The following is a 16959-nucleotide window of genomic DNA, read 5'->3' as shown; positions in this document are numbered from 1 at the left end:
AGTGGGGGGTGGGGGTGCTTGATGAATTTTATGGAGACTTGAACAGTATCAGACATTCACAGGACAAGCTCACTTAGCTGCCCGGCCTAATTAGATAATCCTGCTCTCAACTGCCATCCTTGAGTAAACTAACGGAGGCTTTACTCATGTGCGAGCATGGTGTCATGTGTTGCTTTCAGCTGGCTAAGTGCACCCCCCTCCTCTCCTCTTCTTTCCCCACCCAACATCCATCCTCAGTTTAAAGACAGCCCTTTGGGGATGGGCGGGGGGGGGGGGGGCAGGAGAGCCCATCGATCATGACCATTTACAACTATCCTTCATTTCATGACATCAGAGAAGCGACGCACATCAGTTAAACTGCAGGCGGATACACCTTCCTTCATGAATCCAAAATTTCTGAGGATTTTGATTTCTTCCTCAAATATTCAATATGCAAATTTCCATTATTTTCTTCAGCTGAAAACTAACAAATCTGCCAAAAAGATGATTCCTATCAACTGAAACGTGTGGCTTACATCTAAACTGTGATTCTATGCCAACAAGATTTTTGCCCCGTTTGTATATTTCATGTCAAACGTTGAACAGATGTGGAACGACATGAGTAAGTACAAATATCATCATTCATTTAAGAATCTTATTCAAGCATCTAAATACACAGGATATTCCTGCCGATTCAACAGGATATTTTAGGTTATTTGTGGTTATTGTACGGACACTGTAGCTTCATAATAAAACTTAGTCCTCAGCATTTTTATACACAATTTAGATGTTTTGTGAACTGAAATACAGACGAAGAAAAGCAGGTAAAATAAAAGTAGATTCTGAGCAGCCTCTAGTGGTGAAAAGTGGTCATGGAACCATTTCAAAGCAGTTGAGAGCTCGTTGATGGGTTCAAGCCTCCATTGATCCATCAAACGACAAAAGATTGCAGGCACAGAGGAAGTTTTTCCTCCATTAGATGGAAGACATGAATCATTCACTATGAAGGGTGAAGTTTATGCCTCTCTTATCCACATCCTGCACAGCTGACATGCACGTTTATAAAAAGTGTATTTTATTGTTTGTAACTTGAAGTAAAAAGATGTAACATTTTCACAGCTTTATGGAATTCAACTTCACACACCAGTTCTTCTGTGGATGGAGACTGGGAGCATTTCTGACCCGGTGGAATCATCACTGTTGCTGCTGTATCAACTTCAGAGTTTTCTTGATGGGAACCAGTTCCAGGCGTTGGCCCAGGCGAACGCAGGACCATCAGAGTCCTCGTCACATTGAGGCAAATGGACACCGCGTTTGTGAATTCAAATACCCAAAAGACAAAAGTCCCCCACCTCAGACTGAAGGTGCTTTTCTTCTTGTTCACCTTGAAGCAGGGGGACCGGATGAGAGATAAAACCTCAAAGCCCAACATTACCTAAGATGGGCCAAGGTCAGCCAAGAGTTCAGGTATTAGTAAATATTTATGATAAGCATAAGCGAATCCAAGTTTGACACCACTAAAGCTTCTACGTGTTGTCCATAATGGATGCAGATATAACCAAAGCTCTGCAGATCCTATCCTGAGAGGTTCTTTGTATTTACTGAGATCATCATTAGCTTTCAGAGACATTAATCATCTGCAGCAGGCAAAAGAGAGAACACTCCAAAGCTGAAACCGTGACGAAAGTACTGAGGAAAGAGAAGCGAAAAAAATCTATGAAAACAGGTTTGACTTGGCTAAAACCAAGTCTGACTTGGCTATTGGTCACTATTGCAATCAATAAAACAAACACAGTGAGGATCAGAACGGAAAATCTTCCAACTTCTATTAAAAATAAAGGCTTTCGCATAAAATTTCCTCTAAGAATCACAAAAAGAAATAATAGACTGCATGCAAGTAAATGTGAAAAATAGATAAAGGTGATATGAAAAATGAGGGCAGGATATTTCATTCTTGGTACGATGAAGTGAATAAAAAGCTTTCGGTGCCAGTCAGTCAATGCTGATGATACAGCAATGCTACAATATTCATAGAAAAAACAGCTGTTTACAGACATGAGCTGTCATTTGTGATTCAAAAAAACAAAACAAAACAGCAACAGTCCAAAGGATTTCATGGACGATTTTTAATTCAAGTGGATGGATCATGTTTTGTTTTGTTTTTTGACTTTTTTTTCCCCGGCTTCTTCATTTGGTGGGAATCAACAAGTCAAACACGACGGTCTTCCTCTCATTTACTCTTGGCAGAACGGAGAGGAACTTCATCCACATAAACGCGATCACCCTTACTTCTTTCACTCCACCACCCTGATCGCGTCTGCGTATCCATCGTGGACAAGAAACAGTTTGAATCTGTTTTTGAGCTGAAAACCCTGTAGATGTGAATAATTACCACTTGGAGGTTTTCCTTGTTTGTAATGAATTGGCAGAGTGTGATGGAAGAATGTGACAGGAGTAGACATAGTTTAATTCCCACCCCCCAGTATTTGGTACTTTTGATCTTCACTGCACGGTGAAAGTTCACATCTAATTTGTTACATAAAGTCAAATTTAGTTCAATTTTGATTCAGATTCTTTATCCACCGGTCATTATTGCCCGACCAAAACCTTGGATATTTCTCTCTGCATGTAGCACTTCTACATGTCCATACGATGTCAGTGTTGCGCTGCAAAAAGTCACCCTGCTCCTGAGGAGTCACTCTAAAGTGGCGTGGGCTGGTATATTTGAATGGAAAATCTCACTCAGGCTTCAAGAAACATACTGTTTAAAAATGATTAGAGTTTCTTCTTTTTCAAAACGTTCAGAAAATTATTTCTAAAATAACATTTTACACTTAAGTGGTTTGACAGTCATTCATGAAGGTAACATGGCGGCTAGTGTTGATTTCCAAGGTGCCAAAACAGTCAGATTAGAGCTTAAAGTTAAACAACATGGACAAATGGTTCTTAACATCAGTGGAGTGGAGTGCCAGCGGTGGCTGCAGTGCGGTCAGGGTGAAGTGAGGTTTCAGGGTTGTTGGTTTCTCCTGAAGTTTAGTTTAAGTGGAAACTGAGGTTCAGTTTGGCTGGTGTGATTTTAGAAACAGGCTAGGAAACTGGGACGCCTCTCGAGAAACACACCAGCAATTAACCAAATATCAAAATCGGTTTATGTTGAAATACAGCAAATGCAGAAACACCCTGAAGCGTGACTTGGTTCTGCACTGTCAGAGCAATTATTTTGGACATCAAATCAAATATATGAACACGCAACTTCAGCAATACAGTAATAAAACAATTTCCACCCTGATGAGGGTTTTTTTTGGTTTTTTTTTTAGGTGGAACGCGCCGTGCTTATTCCTCAGTTCTACTCTGAAAATTTTGAGTGTGTCCACAGGGGCAGGGTGGGGTGGTGGCGGGGCAGGGTGAATGGGAAGGTATTACACAGAATGACTACAGTTGGTGTTTGTCTCTCCGTCTATGTTCCCCCACTACTGCCCTTGTGAGATCACCGGCCACTGACAGGGAATTGGCTGCGGTCTGCTCTCGCTGAATGACTCCCCTCCTGGACAACCTGCCAAGCAGTGAGTTTGCCAGCAACCCTCTCATACATTCCTCAACGTAGTGGCTGCTGCCAGCATGGCAAGTCTGGGTGGGTGCCACCCAGTTCTTCCTTTGCTGCCTCAGACACCTGAACTAGCACAGGAGTGGAGGAGAAAGAGAGAGGGCTCTGATTGATAGCCAGCAAACAGCCAGTGCACCTGTTGTCGCCTGTTCCACAAAGATTCCACTGTTCCAGCTTTCAGTGAAGCACTCATTAAAACCCGGCTCATCCCTCTATACAGGGACCTGTTCTCTCTGAGAATCATACATGAAGCCCCTCTCTAGTACAAGTGTAATCTAGTGCTTCTATTTAAACAACCTGGCAGACAAAATTAAAATTTTCCCATCAAGCATAAACATAAAGATTAATTTTGTCATGTGTTTGGTTACCTTATGGACGTAAGTCATATTTAGTCTCCTGTTAGAGCTCTTTTGGTTTCCATAAGGAGAAAATACGGGAAGCGACCACACCCTCTTAACATGCAAGTTGGTGGCACGTAATGTGTTAAAAAATGTTCAACATTTTCTTAGTGGACACACACATTCCCAGTGGTTACTGTTGTTTAAACACAAGGAAGTCTGCCCCAGGGGTCTGGGTGGAGTGGTGGTTGGTACCAACAAACACCAGACTGCAGTGGGAGACAAGACACGTTTACAGTAAAACGTCTCACAATTTGAACCCAAAGCACCATATTTTCCAAAAGAATTAACAAGTGCTTTTTGTTTCTTCACCAAACCGGACCTAACTGTAATGACACGTCACAAAATAGGTTCCTCCAGTGAAGTGAAGAGGCTGTTGTCAGTCGTTCATGATAAAATGATTAAGTAGCAAAATCACCAACCATAGCGCTACGTTGTTGAACCAGCCAGGCTGAGGCATGTCATTTCTCAACAGTGAGTGCTATAATGTTATGAGATCGTAGTCATTTTGGCGGCTTATGGCATTAATATGTTACTCTGAGATCTATGTGCGCTAACTCCCTTGGGTTAACCTCAGCTGCTAAACGCTCCTAACATTGCGTGTGTAGAAATCTAAATGTTAATGGCTCAATATGACGGCTGTGCCAGAGAGTCCTTGAGCAAGGCTCTGACCTCCTCATTGCTGCCGGTGCCTTCATCAACAGTGCTCAGAAGCGTGAAAAGCTCAATAAATGTTCTTCATTTACCTCGTAATGTTTTTGCAAAACTGTTGCGCATGAAATCTTTCATTTCTCCACAAATCAGTGAATTGTCCCTAGTCATACTTTGGGGGGAAACACAAATTGTAAAATAGCAGAAATGGCTTTTCTCAGCAAGTTAGGCTCTAATTGCTGTGCAAAATAAGAAGTGCGCTTGCTTCTAAGAGAAACCTTTGGTCCCAGCCACTTCCCTTCACCTTCTCTGGAGTGGGCATTCCTATATAGCTTAACTGGAAATCTTTCCGGTTTCATCAAGGATAATCCCCCGAACAAGGCTGCTCGGCTCTCATATTAAGAATGATTTAAGCACGGTGAATTCCGGTCAGGTCAAGTCTCTTTCATGTTATGATGTGGCTGTTCCACTTGTTGTACTACGTACCTCGTGGAGAGAAGAAAGGGAAAAAAGGAAAAAATAGGGCAACTTATTTCTGTTCAAACAGAGTTCAAAGTCATCATGTGGATTTGAAAAATGAATTAAGGTCATTGGTGAACCGCGGCTCAGTCCATTTGAATGAAAGTGTGCATGTGTGGCTTGATCAAGGTTGTCTGGGGTGTTGCATTTTGAGTTCTTCTGGATATTTCCTTTCCTGCATCACAAACATTACCCACCGCATAGCAGAACATCCATCAGGACTGTATTAGTATGTTTGGGAATTACAACAAAGCGCAGGAGCACATGAGCTTTCTTCCTCCCGGGGTCACACAAAAGAGTGACTCACATGTATTTAGTCCATATAATGTGATTTAAAAGTGACTGAGAGGGCACCGCTGCGTTTAAGATAACAGGAAGCTGCGGAAAAATTGGGTAGAGTGGGTTAGTTAAGCCGCTGGGATGCGATTCTATTTTCACTTCTGAACTGAAACAAATGTTCATTTCTTTATTTGGAGCAGATTCATGAATACCAGGTATAATATGCCAACAGAACCAATGAGATCAGCTTTATTTGGTTTAGCTCATTTTAGTTTGTAGTAGAAAAAAAAAAGAAAGAAAGAAATCTGGTAAGGTTGCTGCAGGCGGTGAGCTGTCACACTGCTTTTTTTCATTTTATTTAAACTGCTGTACATTTTGCAGGCAGAGGGGAAAATGGCTCCCTAACAAGATTTATGATTTTACACTAAGGGCTTTAGCTTTGGCTCATTCTCCATGAGTGCGATTGGTCAGCTTTTATAATTTCAGCTCATTCATGGAAACACTGTGCTGTGTTCCTCCTCATAGTGACTGTGTGTCAGAGGAGATGTGGGTCCGAATGGGAGCATAATACCAGAATTAGCCCTGGAAAAGCCTCCTCTAATGGAGCAGAGGGAGAAAAGACTGGCTTATTTCAAGCTAAAGTGAAAAGGACAGTATGGGCAAGACAGGGGTTTTAGTGGTTTTACAGTTCAGTGGTGGTGTTTGAAAGCACGGCCTTTCAGCAACGTGGGTGGCACGGTTGTTCCTAGCATCTCTGCTATTGTATTGTCATTGGCTCTATGCACTTGTCAGCATCATTGCTCACTTTCTCAGGATAAATGTTGATTTTGCTTTACATAAGGAAAGCCGAGGAGCAGCGCTTTGATTCATGAAATTGCCATGGCCCCGGTGTGAGAGCTTGTGTCACCGCAGATGACCAAATTCCTCTGACATGTTTATTGTTTTCTTTTATTTTGTGGAGGCCACTCTGCACCGCTCTAGCGCCACTATTCCCGTAGCTACGCCTCCATGCGAAATCTGGTGTGTCATGTAAACAGAAGAGCAGAAAATAACAAGCAGAAGAAAAGGGAAAATTTCCACCCCGGCGTCGTCCTCCTTTTTCTCCCTCGCCCCCTTCAGTGTACCCACCACTTGTTGTCCTTTATTTGTAGCCTAAGTGCTTTGGCATTAAATCTTATTATTTTTTGGTAAATAAACCAGTTTCTGGTAGGAATTACACACAACTTGGTGTGAGGTCCTTTTCAGAAAGGGGCCTGGTTCCTTTTATCTAAAATGTTTTCTATTTCTGCTTTTGTAAGATACTTTTGACTGCTTTGAAAGAGAGAAACCAGGTTTTTCTTGTGATTCTGGGGGTGAGGTCGGGGATTTTTCTCTGCATTGTGGTGAGATTTATTCGAGGAGGCTGCATTTTTTCCTGATTTCCTTCTTTGTTCTCTGTAAGTAGTTCCAGGTCCCCCCTCACTCACACACATTATCTGTGTGAGTGTGTATCTGTGTGTGAGCGTGCTTGGATACGTGCACAAGGCTGTGTGATTTTGAGTGTGTGCATGTGGAGCACATGTGTGGGTGCCTCTGTGTGTGTATGTGTGTGTGTATGTGTGTGTGTGTGTGTGTGTGTGTGTGTGTGTGTGTGTGTGTGTGTGAGCTCGAGGCGGGACTTGGTGTGACACCTGCTGTTGGGATGAATAAGGTCAGTGGCAGGGCTCTTCAGCAGGCAGCAGCTGCTTGTTCTCACTGTGAGTCCCACAGACCCTGACGCAACACATAGTGCCCCCTACCTCCATCTCCTATCATTACAGTTATTATCTTCAAGTATTGCAATTCCCTCTCTCCCAGGGTCATGATCTTAATCGTTCGGAAGGAAACGTGAAATTGACCTGAGTAGAACATCAAAAACAAACTTTCAATTTCCATTCTTGCGCTCTGTGGATGCAGGAAGAGGTTTCCAGACAGCTGCTGACAGACAAAGATTCTTGGTATTTGGTTGCTGTGACCTGTCTATGCTCCCTTGCTGTGTGGTTGTCTACGTAGTCTGTGTGTGACTTCCTAGGTCTGAAAACATTCCCTGTGGCATTACAGAGGAAAAAGACAAACAGTGAAGGATAAAAAAAAACACCAGTCTGTGCATTTGGAGTGTTTTAAATCCCACTGAAATTGAAGTTTTCAAGTCAATGACAGATCCAGTATCCTTTCTATCCACCAGAGGTCAGCCTTTTATTAACAAATTCTGGTCACAAAACTTGCAGTTAAAGGAATATTTAATAAATTATCGATGAGGCACAAGCACTGTTGGCATATTTTGTGTAGAGTTTATGCAAAAAAAGGAGTTGTGTTTCCCTCTGACACTGCTAGTGCCAGCATGAGGACAACCCTCTGTCATCATTGTCCATTTGAGTCGAAGCATTTCTCAAATGAAAGGTTTTGTGACACGAGCAACCAGTGGCTTTGATTTGCTGACTGTTGACTGGAGAAATAACGGCTTTAACTGTAGGGTGCCACAGCAGCTCCAGTTGTGTCAAAAACGATTCACATTGCTGAACAAAATACCTCACATTCCTGTAGGATTGTTCTAATTTCTGTGTTTTAATCTCAACACCTCTTTACCCCCACACCCCCACCCCTCCCCCCCGATGCTTCAAGCCATCAAGGTCGGAGATGAAGGCTGGCTTGGTCCTTTTGGAGAGTTTGTAATTGAAGTACATGACAGCCTTGGACTGTGGGGCTCTCCTGGGCCAGCAGGTGCGTCCGTTGCCGATGTAGTCCTCCAAACACTGACAGGTGTAGGAACCATCTGTGTTGACACACTGAGCGTGGCGGCTGCACTGGTGGGACCCGGTTAAACATTCATCCTTATCTGCGGAGAAGGAGACAAGCAGATTTGTAGTATTTCATGATGACAAACATAGTACAGCTGAGGATATGCTGAAGTCACATAAGATCAGCATGGAGAGAGAGCAAAAGGTTTTGTCTGTTTCAAACCTGCTCCAGAGATAATTTTGCAATGCGCATCACATGGACAAAAACAAAAACAGCTCGTGGGTGAGCCCACAGCTGAGTGGGTGAGCCATGAGTACTCATCAAATAAACATGGTCTCTGGATCCTACGCTGCCAAAGCACATCTTCACATGATCCCTCTCAGTGCCAATTAACACAGATGAGGAGAATATGTGGAGTTGTGCTGTGATCCATTTAGTCATTTAGGAGGCTGGAACAGATCTGGATGTGGCGAAAGACTTTGGAACATGGGCGTGGCTGTGGCCTGGTGGTCTTATATACGTGTACATACATGCATACATACATACATATATATGTATATATACATACACATATATATGTGTTGATACTGTGTATCAAAACAAGTTATTGTGAGATTCACATTTTTTACGCATATTGAAAAACACGTGCAAACATAGCGAACATGAAAAATAGAATACATTCGATTAATACAATTTTTATCATAGGAAGGAGAAATGACCAACATCTGCCGATAGTAGTGACGTATCCCATTTAGTTACTGGTATACCTTGCTGCTCCCCAATATCAAATAAAGGCCAAATGCGAGAGGAATTCAGACGCACATCCTCAAATATGTGGCCGTCGGCTTGGAGGCACTGCTGGCAAAATTCTTTACTGGATTCACATGGCGTCAGAGTCAGTCCTGCTTTGAAAGATGTAAAATAAAGATAAACTGAAAAAAAAAATTCTGCTCAATTAGATTCAAACTAAAGGGCTTGTTTTGAAAAAATCCAAAAGTACAGATAATTGTAATCTCCCGGATATTTAACTGCTCCAAAACTGTTTAATTTGTTTAAATAAAAATGAAAATGGATACTTGTGTGTACCTCGGCATTGCGCTGATCCTCGGAGTGTTCCCATCACAAAGCCATCTCGGCACACACAGACAAAGCTGCCAAAAGTGTTCCTGCAGGTCCACCGAGGTGGACACACACCAGCCCCCCGCTGACACTCATCCACATCTGCAACACAAAACATGCCTATAACAGACAAGCATGGCATTTGATCGCACAACTGCACAGGCCAAAGGGAGTTTATAGTGTCAGTCCCCATTTCAACAGCATTCGAGCTCCAACACAGACACTTGTACTTTAGTGTTTGTTGTCTGAGCTCAAAACAACAATTACCTTCAAATGGACATGCAAGGCACAAATGAGTACCTTGAACTTGCAACTGCCGCTTTGCACTGCTGCTTTGAACGCTGCTCTGCTGTGCAAAAGCGACAAAAAAGGCTTCACATCAGGTATCATGGGGTCCCCCATTCTTTTTTTTGGCTCATAAACACGAAAATAAAATAATGACAGAAAATCCAAATTATGTGAGTGTCGGTTTTATTAAGACACATACATCTATTACATAGGCAGAAGTATTTTTCTTCTTCTGTGCACCTAATGAGGTGATATCTGGATATTTCTATATCTCAAATATGTTTTTGTCCTCTGTTTTGAAAGCGGAAACTTGTTCCCACCAAGTTCTCCAGCAGTGTGAGAATATCTCCTTAACAGCCGTGAGACTAGAGGAAAGCTCACTTCATTACAGGACAGGAGGCGTCTGCTGTCCTTGATTTATTAGAGACACGTTATCTGGGAGACGTTAGCCATAAAGGAGATGGACACTGAAGAGAGAGCCCGCGTCAGGTAATTAAAGGCTTTTCACCACTGGGTGGACAAACCCAGCGGAGAGGCGCCATCGGTTAGTTGGCTAGTGTACTGCACACAGGAAGCTTCAAATACAGACAAATAGAAAATATCTGGAGCACCACACAGATTAGATAAGGGAGGCCATGACAAATGTAATACCTGTACATGAGTGAGACAAATTTCCACTGCCTGTCTAAGAGGAGAAAACTTCCTTTTGTACAAAATGTAACCTGCATGTTCAGGAACTCAATTTCATTCCCTATCCTTTGATTGGTTACAAATCCACCTGCTATACAGCAATGTTTGCATTCAGATAGACACATATTGGCCTCCACTCCTGGAGGAAACAGCACTTGAGTATTTGGTGCCAGAGAGAAGATTTACTGATTAGTTCACATCATACATATATATGTTTTTTACCAATTGATGACACGCTGGAATAAGTTACACTAGATTTATTGGAGTAGGTTTTTGCAAAATCAGCTGTCAAAGCATGATGATGTTGACAAGAACCCTAATTATTGACGGTGTAATTACAAGCCATCCAACTGTCATGTTAAGATTACGGGCCTGTTGTCCTATAACAGGCGTTGAGCTTTTAGGAGGAAAGTACATTTAATCACTTTTGAAGAAGGTTTGCTAACACATCCCTTCCACGACCATTCATTGTGCTAAGCTAACTAGCAGGTCTCTGTGGGCCCCAGCTCCCTAATGCACATACAGAAAAGAGTGAGGTATCTGTCCTCTCGTCTTGGTCTGAGGAGGATGGAGAAAAGGCTTATTTCCCCCTCCCAAAATCCTTTACAATACATTTTAGTTGTGATGGTCTGTTTTCAATGTCAGGATTTCCATTGCTGGTAAGATTCTTGTGTGTTGTGTTGAGTGCCTGCTTTACCCTTCTTGTCTAATTTTCTAATAAAAGGCAGAGACAATAAGTAACATACAAAAAACAGAGAGCTTCTTCTCTTACTGTTAAATTGTAAAATGATCAACAGTGAATAACACTGACAGAATCTATGAAGTCTGTGTTATTATCCGCCAGTAAATCGAAACAACTGAGGTTTGTTCCTATGGTGAGTCACGCTGATGAGCTGAGGGGTGATTCTGAAGAAGTACCTTCACAGGTTTTGTTGTCAGTGGCCAAGCGGAGGCCGGGGGGACACAGACAGTGGACCGCTCCCCCCCTTTCCATATGGCAGCCAAACTGGCAGCGCAGGGAGGAACATGCGGCCTCTCCTGGAGGACAGACAGGGAAACACTGGCTGAGGAACGGGCCACTGGATGGCCACTGAGAGAGGATACACCTCATGCCACCACACACACACACACACACACACACACACACACACACACACACACACACACACACACACACACACACAGGCACAAATGCAAATTCAAGTCACAGCCAACTGCTGAAGCCATGATCATTGTTGGTAACCACTTTATTATGATCTCACTTATCATATTATCTGGGAAACTTTTTCATGAACATTTGAGTATAAAAAGTGGTACGCTCCAGTTATAGACAAGGCAGATGAGCTTTACAGTAAATACATTTTAATAAAGGATGGCACGGTGGTGCAGTGGTCAGCACTGTCGCCTCAGCACACCACAGCAGGAAGGTTCCAGGTTTGAGTCCCGGCTCGGGCACGGGATCTTTCTGTGTGGAGTCTGCATGTTCTCCCTGTTCCTGTGTGGGTTCTCTCTGGTACTCCAGCTTCCTCCCACAGTCCAAAGACATCAAGAGGGGATGAGGCTGATTGATACTCTAAATTGACCGTGGCTGTGAGTGTGAATGGTTGTCTGTCTCTATGTGTTGGCCCTGCAATGGACTGGTGACCAGTCCAGGGTGAGCCCCGCCTCTCACCCTAAAGCTTCTGGAATAGGCTCCAGCCCCCCCCCCCCGACCCTTAACAGGATAAGTGGTAGACAATGGATGGATGGATCACATTTGAAATATTCTAATCAAAGAGACTATTACTCACTGGTGCAGGTGTGCCCATCTGCGTTGAGTGTGTATCCAGGTTCACAATAACAGCGATAGCTACCGTGTGTGTTCATGCAGCGCTGGGAACACGGTCTTTCCCTGAAACCACACTCATTCACATCTGGAGGCAATATGAAAGAATAAAAAAAGATTTTCAGGTTATAACCCGAACAACAAACAACATAGATAATAATAATAAAAAATATGTATATAAATAGAGTGAGAAACTAAATAGTGACAACAGTTTTTGTTTACCTTCATCACACCGTGGTCCTTTAAACCCTCGGGAGCATAAACACTTGTCTGGTGCCACACATTTTCCGTTTACACATGACTTCTTGCAAACTGCTGTGGGTTAAGGAAAGACGTTAAATACGTGGCAAGCTGCTGTAAAACCTGGTATATATATACACATAATAACCAGAGGTAGTTCAGTAAAAGCAGATACTCAAAATGTTATAAAATAAGTAGAGTAAATTAAATTACTGAAAGCTCTGATGCATTGTACAACACAAGCTAGCAAGGATTTCATACACTTTTTGGCAGGTTCTAAAAATGTGGTGTATTATGTAAAATCATTTTGGTTTAAAAAATGGGTTCTTTCTTGGCCCTGGCTGCGTCCCTCCACCAAGTTTGGTGCAAAATTCTGCTTAAAGACAGAATAAGACATCGATCAAAGAACAGATAAATCATGATAATAATATAAAAACAGTGAGCGAGTGATACGTCCTCACACTGATTTCCTCCTCCTTGTTGTCTTTTTTGGAGATGCTCCCTGATAACCTTTGACCTCTGGCTTACGTGTCATTGTAGTTGTGCTGTTATTGAATTGCAGAGGAACTTACGCTGGCAAACGCCGTTAACATTCCTCCATCTCAGACAACAGGAAGTCGTCTGACCATTGCTGCAGAACCCCCGCTGTGCACGACCCCCACCGGCGGGCTCCGATACATCCTCCAGTGACCCATGGAGGCTGCTGGGACGAGAGGTTATCAGAACATGAATTGCGTCAAGTCTTCGGGGCCTCAGCACAGCACAGCCTGACACCCTGGAAGGACTCCTTAGTATTAGATAACCTTAGAAGTATTCTTTGAGCGGGAGCTTTATGAGTGTGTATCTATGCAGCAGAGAACGCAACACACTTCCAGTAAAGTTTGAAGGCAGCTGTTGGTCTTTAAAGCCTTTACTGGAAGAATTGTGAAATAAGTGTTGTACCACAAATTGAATAATAGTGATGAAGACTCAGAAAAAGCTGAGATTAAACAAGCATTAGGAAGGAAGTTGGAATTAATAATAACAAGGGAACCACAAAAGTATAGACGGTTAAATGAGTTGTATCATGTGCCAGGAAGAAATAAAAAAATACCCAGTGAAAGAATAATATGAAAAGGAAGAGGAACACCCTGAGTAAATCCAATAAACACGCACACACAAACGAGTAATCACAAATAACCACTACTAGCTACTAGCTCGAGAGCTCCAAACAGCGAATACAGCCATAATATAGGAAAGCAACTACAGATCCTGCTGCAACGGCTGCTTCCAGAGCAGAAGGTGATCTATTTGACCCTGGATGTTCAAAGCTCAGCCCAGTTTTGAGTCTAACTTTGGCATTCAGGATATGGTCTCTACACGGAACTTGATAAATCTGATTATACACATCCTTGTATCAACGTCTCTCATCAACTGTGTCTTGACTCCTCAACATCTCAGTCACCTTCATCTACTGACAGAGAAGCATGGATGTGATTTACTAAAGAGAACTATTGGTGGCATGGCCATGTTTCCTGATACTGGGTAAGTCCTTCTCCTGCCTTTTCCTTTTTCTGAACACCCTTTTTGAAAGAGAGAGAGAGAGAGAGAGAGAGAGAGAGAGAGAGAGAGAGAGAGGTTACAATTTATTTCGTTCCTTCATTCAACCCTAAGCCTCCATCAGGGCATTTATAGAGAGTGTTGTGACTAGGCATGAGGAAAAAAAACAAAGTGGAAGAATTTATTTAATTTGCATGTTTATTTGCATGACAATTTTGTGTACGTGTTTTCATTTTGACTGCTAGTACAATTACATCTTCACTCTTTGCATTTCATGGCTTCAAAATCTGTTAATGCAAATTTTTCTTGAAGTTTTGTCTGTTTTGTTACCCTAGACTACTGCACGGTGAAGTCATCCCTAATATCTTTGTCCTTGATAATAAACCTCATATTGGAACTCATTTATCGCGGCTGTATACTGTAACTATGTATGAAACGCCTTCCTCATTTTTACACATTCACATTAACGGTCTGGAGAACCTGTTACATTCTTTTTTGATTAAAATCTGCTGTCATAAACAAAAGTGCAATAAACTGCACACTGAACTCTCATAACTGCTGTTTAATCTCCTCACACCCACGCTGCAATACTAAACTATTAAATGATTAAACGCAGGCCAAGTAGGATCATTTCACATGCCCACACAGCACAAGAGGAGGTCACCCACATACATATGTGTGAGAGACACTCGATCCTCCTGTTTTTAATGTTAAATTGCATTTACCTTACTTCATACCAGTAATTCAGATATTTTACCACAAAAGCAGATCCACTTTCATATATCCAAATTAGATAGACACTCACCTTTCCTGATGATGAGCCAGCGAGAGTGTAAAAAGATGCACAGCCACCACAAAGACCCTTCGGCTTATTTCGCTCATTTCAGTTTTTATTGTAGGCTTTTAAGTACATATTAGCCGCCGCTATCCTTCAAAATGTGTCAGGGGCAACACTTGTGTTGTTTGTGTGTTTAAAAAGCAGCTCTCTAGGTGTTCTCTGTGCCAAAGGCTATTCAAGTGTGTTGTCTGAGGAGTGGAGCCGGGGGTCTCATGGTGTAATTATAGGGTGCTCAGAGGTGTGACAGCTCACCTGTGTGTGCATAACAGAGAGGGACCAACAAAAGAGAGGAAAGACCAGGATGAAAGCCGTAAGGCTGGATAATGGTTGGTCAGTTTGTCTATGAGGGGAATTCTTGGATATTAAACCCTCATCAGCAATTTTCCAGTGGTTTGTTGTTTGAGCGTTCATTTTTTAGCAAACTGCATTCGTTTGATTGTCTTGTTCAGTGGATTATTCGATCATACAGCAATTTGCTGTGACAAACAGCAGAATCGAGACAGGTTGCTGCAAGCCCCCTGACTGCATACTTTCAAATTGCTTCCACTGATTCATCCTGAAAGAGCATCATTCAATCGGAAACTTCTAAACTCAACCGCTGCATCAACTTGATTACTCAGTTTCTCAGTGACAAACCTGCTTCCAGAGCTGGAGCATGACTTGTTCAGCCAAAAATAGAAGCCACAGGCGTGGAAGTATATCAAAAGCAGCCAGCAATAAAAGATGAATTATATGACTGATTGATGAAAAAGTAACCTCTCTCATTTGTTCTGTGTCTATTATTTCACACAGATCTCACCCACAGATGGAGTTAGCTCAAACAAAGTGGATTGAAGTGTTAAATCCATCATTATTCTGAACACTTTTTGGAATTGGATTAAAAGTTGAGCTACTCAAATGTTTCTCAAGAGACAATTCAAGGCACAAATGATCCATTCACCCAAATAACTGAAGACACAAGGTTTAAAAATGTTCACTTTCTTGGATAGTAAATGTTCTTTGGCATGAATGCAGTGCAAATAAGAAGCAAAGATGTGGTCCACTGTCTGAGCTGAATGACAAGTCCAAGCTATGACTTTAAAGGTATGGAAACAGGTATGGAAAAAAGGTTATGATTTGGCCCATGAAGTCAAAACCCTGAGCCCTGAGGCAAGATTTGGCCTGTCATTTCCTTCTCTTGCTTCACAACAAGCCTGATGGTTAAGTATTTTGGTCGCCAAGTTTCATGAAACAATGAATCATTACTCTCATCCATGAAAAATTTCAGTTTAGTTTTTATTTGCCAACCTAAATGAAGCGAAACTAAAACTGAGCTCAAGGCTCAAGGCGGCCTGGCTAAAACCATGCGGTTGTGTGAGCGATGTGTCCAGGGTTGAGAGGATCTACAACAAAAATCAACAAAAGCTAGCCAAAGAACAGGCCATAGCATGATTACTTCCACATGACTGACCAATTAAATCTCCGCATAGAATAAAGTCATTTTTGCAGAGAAATAATTGGCATTCATGTAATTCTTGCTATAAAGACACAGATGGTGTACTAACCGTCACTCCTTAATTCTGTCTGAATCAAATTCATTACTGCTACTTCAACTAAACATCATCCTACTTGGGCTGCTGTAACTGTAGTGAGGCAAAAATGACATAATGTGCCTTTAAGTTGCTTGGAGTTAATCTAACATAAACTTTACACACAAATATTTCATCCGTTGTTGACATGTGAATTCAGCCCAGCTTTAACAAACGTTTCCTTTTTCATGTTGCGGAGTGTTATGATCAAAATTCAAGCTTATTGAATGGACTCAGCGAGTATATTAAGACAAGTGTTTTCCTTCCAAATCTGGGACAGAGATCTCAGGGTCGGAAATAAATGCTGGCAGCCTCAGAGGTAGAGCCTTTGAAGCTTTAAATATTACCAGCACCGATCAGAGTGCAATCAGTTGTATTAAGCTCAAAGGCGGAGTCCATGTCTGGGCGCCCGGTGGTCCTCTCACTTGGCAGCATCTCTCTCTCTCTCTCTCTCTCTCTCTCTCTCTCTCTCTCTCTCTCTCTCACACACACACACACACACACACACACACACATACACACACACACACACATTGTCTTCACACAGTCATCTGCCTGAATGTTAGCTACTAATATAATGCGTTAGCTTTCCTGCAGCCTCACTAAACAGTGATATCAAACAGACACCCCCCCCCCCGAGGCCAACATTATTCAATATTATTCTG

At 42.3% G+C, this 16959-nt stretch overlaps 1 protein-coding gene across 1 annotated transcript; it reads right to left on the bottom strand.

Moving 5' to 3' along the window:
• Nucleotides 1-8030: 8030 nt before the first annotated feature.
• LOC147257679 (nephronectin) lies at nt 8031-13346 on the bottom strand. The gene is made up of 7 exons (XM_086210330.1): nt 13341-13346; nt 12922-13030; nt 12332-12424; nt 12075-12197; nt 11203-11322; nt 9274-9408; nt 8031-8284 (listed from the first exon to the last, which is right to left on the bottom strand). The coding sequence occupies exons 1-7, from the start codon at nt 13344-13346 to the stop codon at nt 8031-8033; spliced, it is 840 nt and encodes a 279-aa protein (XP_086066456.1).
• Between the last annotated feature and the right edge of the window lie 3613 nt (nt 13347-16959).

The sequence above is a fragment of the Aulostomus chinensis genome, chromosome 8 (assembly GCF_037954235.1).
Source record: "Aulostomus chinensis isolate RoL2024-O1b breed Wild chromosome 8, RoL_Achi_v1.0, whole genome shotgun sequence".
Lineage (NCBI taxonomy): Eukaryota > Metazoa > Chordata > Actinopteri > Syngnathiformes > Aulostomidae > Aulostomus > Aulostomus chinensis.
This window is presented reverse-complemented; position numbering and strand designations above follow the sequence as displayed.